Source organism: Pestalotiopsis fici, assembly GCF_000516985.1.
Source record: "Pestalotiopsis fici W106-1 unplaced genomic scaffold PFICI_Scf_6, whole genome shotgun sequence".
In the NCBI taxonomy this organism is placed as follows: domain Eukaryota; kingdom Fungi; phylum Ascomycota; class Sordariomycetes; order Amphisphaeriales; family Sporocadaceae; genus Pestalotiopsis; species Pestalotiopsis fici.
This window is the reverse complement of record NW_006917096.1, coordinates 3,487,564-3,497,104: the sequence shown is the minus strand read 5'-3', so window position 1 is coordinate 3,497,104 and position 9,541 is coordinate 3,487,564. Positions and strand designations below refer to the sequence as shown.

General features: G+C 49.1%; 1 protein-coding gene across 1 annotated transcript; it reads left to right on the top strand.

The window, feature by feature from the left end:
- Positions 1–519: 519 nt before the first annotated feature.
- On the top strand, positions 520–2,743 carry PFICI_09516 (uncharacterized protein; the record flags this gene model as incomplete). The annotated part of the gene is made up of 4 exons (XM_007838097.1): positions 520–1,202; positions 1,256–1,393; positions 1,448–2,130; positions 2,184–2,743. 4 exons carry the CDS (start codon positions 520–522, stop codon positions 2,741–2,743), a joined length of 2,064 nt encoding a protein of 687 aa, XP_007836288.1.
- Positions 2,744–9,541: the final 6,798 nt, after the last annotated feature.

The window sequence follows — 9,541 nt, the reverse complement described above, 5'->3', positions numbered from 1 at the left end:
CGATTCTATCCATGCTTCCATTTTGAGATATCTTCCGCCAGTGGTTTATATCCCGTCTACCTTTACTTGTAGGGCTGGTCTCGATCTTTATTCACAGGGGAACAAAAAAAGATCACATACAAGTCGCCGTCTTGAGGACGATTACTCCAAAACTTTCGACTTGAGGTTGATTTACAACACTTCTACACAACGAGGTGAAGAGCTCGGAAAGCAGTAGGACTTGACGACATCCTCATTTTTCTTCCTGAAAGCCGGCTTCCTATTGTTGAATCTCGGCATTTTGTGGTGCAAACAGAGCAGGAGCATTTTTTGCCTCTAAACAAAACCAATACGGGTGTCTATATCCTAGACAGACTTGCCAGGCTCCTCCAAAAAGAAAACAAAAACAACACTCACGTTCGTTATTCCAAGACGCTGTTCTTCGACTCTCATATACGAAGCCCTCGTCCCACGAGCTGCTGTGTTCCTACCGTTTTCGTGTCGCAGTAACGTCAAGTATTTCACGATACATTTTTCCCAATGCTTGTTACCAGACAGCCGGATTCGGAGTCAAGCCATTGGTCCAGCAAGTACCAGACCCTACTACACAAGCCCACGAACCCACGTATGTCGAACTTCGAGGGCCCGCTTTCTTCACAACCTGAGTGGCAGGGTCACTATTCCTACCTTCCTCCTGGGGAGCCCAATTTGTTCGCTCAACCTTTTCAACAAGCATCGAGCACAAATAGCAGCAATGCTAGCACAATCCCTCCCCCTTCTGGTACTGCTGCGACCACTGGTGAGGCTACCAATCACTCTGGCTCGACCATGGTGAGCTCGCCCGGAACTCAGCCGCAGACTGGCAATGGCCAGGCGCTGAACGCCCCGAAAGTTGAGTCACCAACTCGTGAGGCGTCCGAGTCCCAAACATTGGCAAACGGGATCAAGACGGAGAATGTCCAGGATGAGCTGTCGGTGTCAACTGCCCCTGTCGGACCTGCCAATGTGAAGGAATCTAGCTCAGCTTCGTCGGCCGACCGAGCCCAAGAAATTGGTCACGAACAGGGTGGACTCGACGACACAATCATGAGCAAAGAGGAGGAGGACGATCTTGTGGATGATGAGGACATGCTTGACATTGAGGGCGATGGTGATGGCGAAACGAGCCGTCCGATGACGGCAGCTGAACGCACAGCGGCTAGAAGAAAGATGAAGCGCTTCCGGTAAGCTTTTAAATGGTGATCACTCTACTCTGGAGTCTGCTAACACGGCCAAGCCTTACTCACCAGCAGACGCGTTTTCTCATGAGCGAGTTCGCCAAGCAACCGCATCCTGATGCCGCCCACCGCGAGCGCCTCTCTAGAGAAATCCCTGGACTCAGCCCTAGGCAGGTCCAGGTCTGGTTCCAGAACCGGTAAGTACCAAGACTCATAAACACTAACGCTCAACAATGCTAACGGGGTAACAGACGTGCAAAGATCAAGCGCCTCACAGCTGATGACCGGGATCGCATGATCAAGATGCGGGCTGTTCCTGACGATTTTGACAATGTTCAAGCTCTCCACTCCCCATATGGAGCAGTCCACACCATCAACACTCCCCCTATTACACCGCATATCGACTTCCAAACGCAGTCGTATGCAGAGCACATGATCAGGCCTCTGATGCTGGACACCATTAGAAGAGGCGACGGGGATGCAAACATGTCTCCTACTGGAATGAATCCGTCGTTTGGAGGTATTGGGTTCAGCCAAAGCTCCCCGGACATGCTCTCGCCCATGTCGGCGACTTCCAACGACAGAGGATACTATTCCAGCCACCTGACGAGCCCGATGACCAGTGGTCCACGTACATCTAACCCTTTCGCGAGACAATCGGGCTTGGACGGAGGTATGCAGATGCAATCTAGACAGCAGGTTCGGCCACTGCAGCCGCTTCAGCTGCGGGAGACCATGTCGAGATCCAGATCGGATACCATGCAGTCGCCGTTGAGGACAAGCATGTCATGGAAAGGCGATGCAATTGACTACGGCTATCAGAGTGGCAATGCGAGCCCTGCAATTTCAGGCCGTCACCAGTCTGTGTACCCGTCTGAACAAGGCGGCTCGACTTCCAACAGTGGTATGAACTACGAATCCGGATCATATTCCAGTAAGTTGCCCTTCACAAAATGTGCCAAGACAGAAAAGCTAATTCCCATGTAGCTGGTTCCCTGCAGTCATCTCCAACTCACATCAACTACTCGAGCCTACCCGCTACGCTTCAGCATCCCCCGCAGAACTCCCGCCTTCGCGCCGCGACAGCCACTCTTCCGCTGAACCTGGATCTTCGGACCCAACAGTACCGATCGGTCTCTTCGGCGCACAGCCTGCAGGGCAATGGACCCGCCACCCCTCGTGCTACCTCGGCTACTCCATACTCTTCAGCCTATACCTCTAGCTTCCCGTCAGCCCCCCTCACGGCACCTGTCGACTTTACACAGCCGAGAACTCCCGGTATTCGATCCGGACTCTCTGACTATTCGATGCCTCAGATGAGCGCGCCGATTGCTCCCCCTCATGACTTCTCGCATGCTCTCCACGGTGGTATGCCTGGATCTAGTACCAGGACTCCCATGAGAGATTCATTTGGTGGAAACGCAGTGAACACGAGCCAGTCTCAGAGCTCTGAGAGATCCGACGACTACTCGCATGACAGCTACATGAAGCGAAAGCGTAGCTTCAGCAACACTCCGGCCCCGCAAGCTTTCTCTCACACGGCATGAGTGAGGACCAGCCATCATTTGCAATCCTCATTCGCCAATGAAGCGTAGATCAACGCGTTTACATTTACTTTGTCCTAGCCGAGAATTCCGTTTCTCCTCGACACTTATCTTGTTCCAAGCAATGCATTTTTTTTAACAACATTGTCTTGATTTGTATATATAGACTTTCCATTCTTCAGGGGCGGTACAACTCAGATTGTGGCAAATACTTTTTTCCTTGGTTCGCATCACGGAGCGGCAATGCTGGAAAGCGTGAGGGAGTTTTCGGAGTTGGACTTTTTTGTTGTTTGGATAATTATTCAGGGGTTGAATAATGCGGTCACGAATTTTCTTCATTTGAAAAAAGACCAGGCGCTTTGGTGGCGAAATAACAACATTGTGTTGTCGGGCTTTGATTCACCTTGTTATGTCTTCGGATGTGGACTCAGCAAGGGCCGATTTTAGTACATAGAAACAAAACAACTCATCAGAATCACTCAAAAATTCTGATGTCTGTATAAATCTACGAACATAAACCCAAAACACATCGTCCTCATAGTGTGCACTGTCTCATTCGTGAATACCCCTGTATAATATCAATGGTACTGCTGCTTCAGTAGAGACCTCTGAGTATTTGAAATTATAATTGGCATATCTTCTGAACAAGAATCACATTGATGCTTGGCATCACGACATAACCCAAGGCAGTCAAGATAACAATACCAGGGACCAGACCTGTTTGAGCAGGTCGTGACATGCTGCCATCAAAGAGACGAACCCGGCCAACGCCCAGCCCATGATTATATTAACGTCACACTCCGGAATACGACCCCGATATAACTCCCATGCCTGTGCCCCCAGAGGACATGGCATATCTTTCAATGACAGAATTCTCCGGGATAATGCTTATTACAGTTAAGCTTGAATAGCTTAATGCGACCTCTGGCAAATTTGCGGGTACAATAACAATTGCAATAATGTGCAACATGTCTTGTTGCACAATTCAGTGATGGCCATTTCTGAAGCTGTCATCATGGTCAAAAACTGTAAAGTATCTCGCCTCTTGTTTCTCCACTCCATCTGCTCGTTATCGTAGAAGCGCCACTCCAACACATTCCTTGTGGCTCTTCGCCTCAAGTACTTTACAGGAAAGCAAAGGAACATGATACTGACGGTGTTCTAAAGAAAGAATGAAAAAAAGCATACACTGTTTATTGAGGCGACCAGGGGAGGAGATTACTGCAAAGTTGGTTAATAGCAAGTCTGTCTAATGAACCACGGTCTTTTGTCGCAGGCATTGCCTTTTCCATGTCTGTACAACAGCATGCCGTGTAGCGTGGCGTTCACAGGGCAAGGGGTTTTTTTTTCTCCTGTTATACGTGGGTTCACTGAACTGTGGTATGTCGTGATCACGAACCCCATTTTCCCATCCACATTGAAGAAAAAAAGAAAATTACACTAGCAGTGTTTCTTATTATTGTTTTACTTGAGCGTTTTTTGCTTTTGATTCGTATCACACGATGGCCAGGGGCGTAGACCTTGGGGGCGCTGTAGGAGAGAAGTAGAGAAAAACATGCACAGAAGGACACAGGTCAGTGGCTTTCGTGGAACGTGGTCGGAAGTTCACCACTCCGTAGTACGGATAGTCAAGGCCCCAAGGGCCTAGTCACTTAAAAAGTACAGTAGACAAAACATACACATACGCTGCAGAGTTTTGGGATCCAAGCAACCTGCCGCAAATGATCCTGGAGTTTGGAGCATCCATTGGACGTCCCTTTGTGCGAACTCGAACATGTCGGCTTGCTTTTGAGACGCAAGTACTGGGGCACGAATGACACTAGAAAGAAGAACAGGAATTTTTATGTTATCATGAATATTTCTTTCAAAAACAAATTGTTGCGAGCCGTTCAGTAACAATGGCTAGATCTAGCGCCGACGTAGAAGGTTCAATATACACTACTTTTGTGCGCCGCACCAACAGACATGGTCAAGGCAGTTGAATACTAGAAAGTATACATAAGCGGGCATCTTGGTCACACAATCGACATCTCAGTATTTTTTCCACAATCATCATCAGCCACTTGAGCACAATATATTGCGTTCATGTGGGGATCCAGGAGGTTGACGTCTTCAGACGTGATGACTGCAAGGATGAACTTCCATGGCCGGGGCTCATAACAGCAGTTTTAAGCCCATTCCTTGCATGATATGAAAGACATGCAGTGTGTCTATTTGCACCCCCCACACACAGGGTCTCTACTCTTCAAATTCAAGACGCTCGAATCCTGTGTTCCCCCAGGAAAATTTAGACTCTCGGAGGGCCATTTTGGCGCGCCACCATGAACAACGAGGTAGGGCCATATTTTCTCTCCCTCTCTTTGAGACCAAGGTTCGGAGGGTCTCGTGTCATGCATGAGGCCGTAAGAGAGGGGCGTGGGCTATAATATGGTCTATTATACATATCAGCTCCTGCTAATTCTTTACACACATAGTAACATGGAGACTCCACAATGATTGGGCACTCCCGCTGAAAGGGACAAGCTGAGCTTCTCGCAGATCAACAAGGTCTCTTGGTTAGCTCAACGACTGTGCGCAAGGCAAGCATGATGAACCCAATCGCCCGGAGTGAACTGACTGATCGAGGCCTTGCATCATCCTCCATTCGCTTCTCGAGCTTCCTTCCGGCTCACAATGCGACGCTGGGGAACGGACGCCCGGGTGGACTTGTCCATTTCTCTCTGCTACTAACTAACCTTGAACTTCCCCCCCTCACCCTGTTCCTACCCTACCCTGGATGCAGATCCGACAACATGACCACACCCCTGATGAACCTGTCAAGCATGACAACAATTACACGCACTATCTGACCCCCCGTTCTCCGCCCGTCCATCCTTCGATCTTGGCGATCTGCTCTGCCGATGGCTGTCAAATAAGAGTCGTGGGGTAGTAATCGCGCCGCTGTGCCTGGAGTATCTCCCAAAACAGGTCTAGCTGTTTGCAACATGACAACCCTTCCAAATGATTTGACCTAGTAGCCATGATTTTCTGTCTGCGTACTCTGTACCCAGATGGTAACCCAACAGACGCAGCGGGGGCCTGCAAGTACTAGCGGATGGCATCATCAGGGCAGAAACGGATGTTGTTCAAATCTTGTCCTGCCAATTATACTTGGATGCGAACATGAATGATAACAATCATGGTCATCTACGAAGATTACTGGCGGTCTGATATCGTAAAGAGAGACCTGTGGCGTCCTCTCCCGGCAACACGCGGATAATTGAGACATTATTCTCGAGTAAGCGTGAGACAGCTCGTGGGATGGCAGAGACATTCAGCGCTCGCGCTATGAAAAACCGCCAGAGAGCATGGCAATACGGCACACGGGAGTCGGTATCTTTGACTGGTCATCTCAAAGCGCAAGCCGGTAAGACAAGCCGAAGCGCGGGCCATCACAGTGGGCGAGGCAGCAAAGCTTTACTACCTTGGTACTCTTCCAAGATCTTAGCTTACCAGAGATCATGTTTTCCTGGGAACCGCCCAGACCGAAACCGATCGTCCTTGACCGTGAGCTCAGACGTGCGCATGACCACACCTTTTTTCGCAGAACCCTCCTTCCTTGCTGGCGAGCGGAAGAGAAACGATCTGATCTACATTACCCCAGAGATGCTTTTGCCTACATTGCCGCGCCTTGTTGGAAAAGGAACCGCTGCAAAGCTCCCCGCGGGCCTGAGTAAGAGGCCGCTGGAGAGGTGAGGGGGGAGGCTGGTAAGCAGCTCACTTGCATTTCTTTTTGGGGGCCTCTCACCTCTCCCCCCGTTTTTGCCTAAATGAAGCTGTTCCCGGCGGCTGCGCTTGTAGGCCTTGGCAAGCAGCGGAAGGCGTCATGTGGCTCCCGAGCAGGAACAACCCCCCTGGGAATCTGGTGGACCATTTCGCTTCTTCTTGTAAAATCCTTAGCCGGACGTGTGGCTTTTGAGGGAACGCGAATGCATTCCGATTTGTGGCGGCAGAGGGACGAGTAAGAAAGAAAAAAAAGGTTGCTGGACCACCTTTCTTATCCCGGTGAGGGTTTGACATGGGTAGACATACACACAGTATGCAAGGTACCGTCTAGAGGCTTTGACAGCTAGCCTATTAATTTACATACCTCAAAGGATGGTGTCCTTCAATCAAAAATGACATGGCCAGAAGACTCTTGGTGCTGGTACTCGAGTTGACACAATGTCGAGGTTTCTGGTGGGCAAATTGCAATTGATAGGTTGTGTTTGAATGATACAAGTAACTGGGCCGTGCGCGTCAATCCCTCCGCCGACTGCCACTGCAGATTTGCAAATTAGTTCTTGAGAGCTTCCATGGCAATGTCTCTTCTTCAATCCCAAAGCAGGAAATGCAACATGATCTCATCAAGAGGAAAAAGGCGGAAAGCTATAGGAGAAGCACTTTGGTAAATGCCTAAAGGGGATATTGCTGTTTGCACGTTGTCGACACGAGGTCCCGCGATAGGGACCTGGGGAGAAGCAAGCATGTTTTTGAGCCATCTGACCCAGCGGCAGCCACAAGTGCCACACCCAATAATGAGATCCTTTTCTCCGAGATAGATGATATGTCAATCAGAACAGGGCAGGAGCTTACCGGCAGTTGGGCGGCGGGTAAAAGCCTGAGACAGAATAGAGACGGTCGGGAAACGGTTGACTCAGAAGGGCGTTTGCAGAAACGAATGGATAACGGACTTTGCGCAACGACGGACAGAACTGATCGTAGCAAACTGGAATACAGAGACCAAGATGAGCTCGCGCCTCTTGGACAATTCCTCTATGGATGAGAGCTAAGATGTGAATGTGGCTTTGACCATAGGACAGACCAGAGACATGTCGTCAGCGAGCTCACGTGGGCACCATACATTCTTAATAACAGCAAAAAGACAACTCAATCTATTTAGATATGCCCCACGATTGTGGGTTTTGACTGTTAATGAGGCCATATTGATGATCAATTTCCACCCACGTGTGCGAAACGAGCTGTTCATGTAGTTATATGAAGCATGATTACAGTAGATCGAGCCCACTCCAAACGCAACTAATTGCAGAGGGGCATGATACTTAAGCGAGGCTGTCAATGGTGCTCTCTTTCGGTCAGTACTAATTCGCCCACTAAAAGAAGTCCTGGTGGTCCTCAAGATGCAAGACTCTATCACTTGATAATAGGAATTTGCTACCATTATTATCGCGTCAGCATGCATTCGCAGTCCCAGTCACGAAGCTCAAGTTGGGAATGCGGCTCTGCGAATGAGTATGAACCTTCAAGTGGTTTGACAAACGTACCGACTCGAAGCTCGTTACCAATCCCGCTACATCGAAGCAAGTATCTCCACCCAACATCACATTTACATATCTAGTCAGGTAAAATATCGATGTGGATCATCATTGTCACGCCATGTTCAACTGTGGTGAACAATCTGCTGGAAATTCAAGCTCTAAACTTTCAACACACCCCGCCAGTGGTCTCGGGGTTCTGTGTGTGACAGCTTCACCATACATCGTTGACATAGTGCGTACAACAGAACGAAGGTAGAGGAGAGTACTTCCCACATGTCAAAATACAATTGAGCGCAGTGGTTTTCCAGCAAATTGGAAACTGGTTCTGGAGGTCGTTCGTTTGTCCTTGCTATTTACTGCTACCAATTGAACGTATTTAGCCATCCTTACATACTCGAGCTCTCTCTGAACTATAACAAAGACGAGCCACACGGATATATGAAGAGAAAAGAGTTCAAGGAGGGCCAATGTTCAATTTTACACCAGCCTGTTGAGCTTTCGAGTCGTTTGCTAAGCCTCCAAGATGACTGAGTCATGACGAGTGGCGCCCAACATCAACACAGCTGGAGTGGGCAGAGATGCCAGCATCATGCTGCCTTCTCCGTGACTACAAGAGGTGCAAGAGTGGAAAGAAGAATGCGAAATGGTAATCAAGAGACACGAGAGCACTTGCCAATGATGACCATTGTGATCACTGGTGAAAATTTGATTTCGCATTGCTGAAAAATTAACATCTGTTGGCAGTTTGTCGCTTCCAGACGGACAAGAGTTCTGGCACTTGGTCACGAGCAGCTAAAAACGAAAATGGTTTTGTGTCAAACAAGTCACTCAGTTGATGGAGTTCAAAAGATTGGTTGGTACCAGTGTCTGATAGTAGAGTCTCAGTAATTAGATGTGTACAACTCAGCTCTGCTGTCCTTCACATCAATATTCAACCCAGCAGAGTTCTGTCTACCCAGGTTTAACTAATTGCTTGCGGAAGCACGTTTCAAGTAACTTTGCATCATGGAAAAGAAGAGAAGAAATTATCATCCATAGAAAAGACTTGATAGATACCTAGTCTGAAAGAAAAGACAGAGAATGGCACACAACACTTGACAAGATAAATCACTCCTTGTGCGGCATAGAATCTCTAGACGTGGTCAAGCGCCAGCTGGCCCAGTCGGTGCCCTCGTAACCCAACAAAGAGCCTGCCCCTGGCCCAGAGAGTGGCAGAAAAGAGGGCGGCGGCTGCCTGGGCAGTAATACTAGCCGCCGCCCTCCACCAGCGCCGCAATCACTTCTCACCGCCCGCGGCGTTTGCCCAGTGGACCCACAACACCGGCGCCGTGCCCGGCTGTCTCGCGCCGCGCGCAAATCAGCCAGCTGCCAGGAGGCCAGAAAATTAAGTATAAGTCCAGGCAGAGTTCCATACATCTTTAATCTTTCCAAACATTCTTTCACCACACACCTCTTCCATTCCCATTCCCATTCCCTTTATCAACACTTGTTCTATTACCAGACC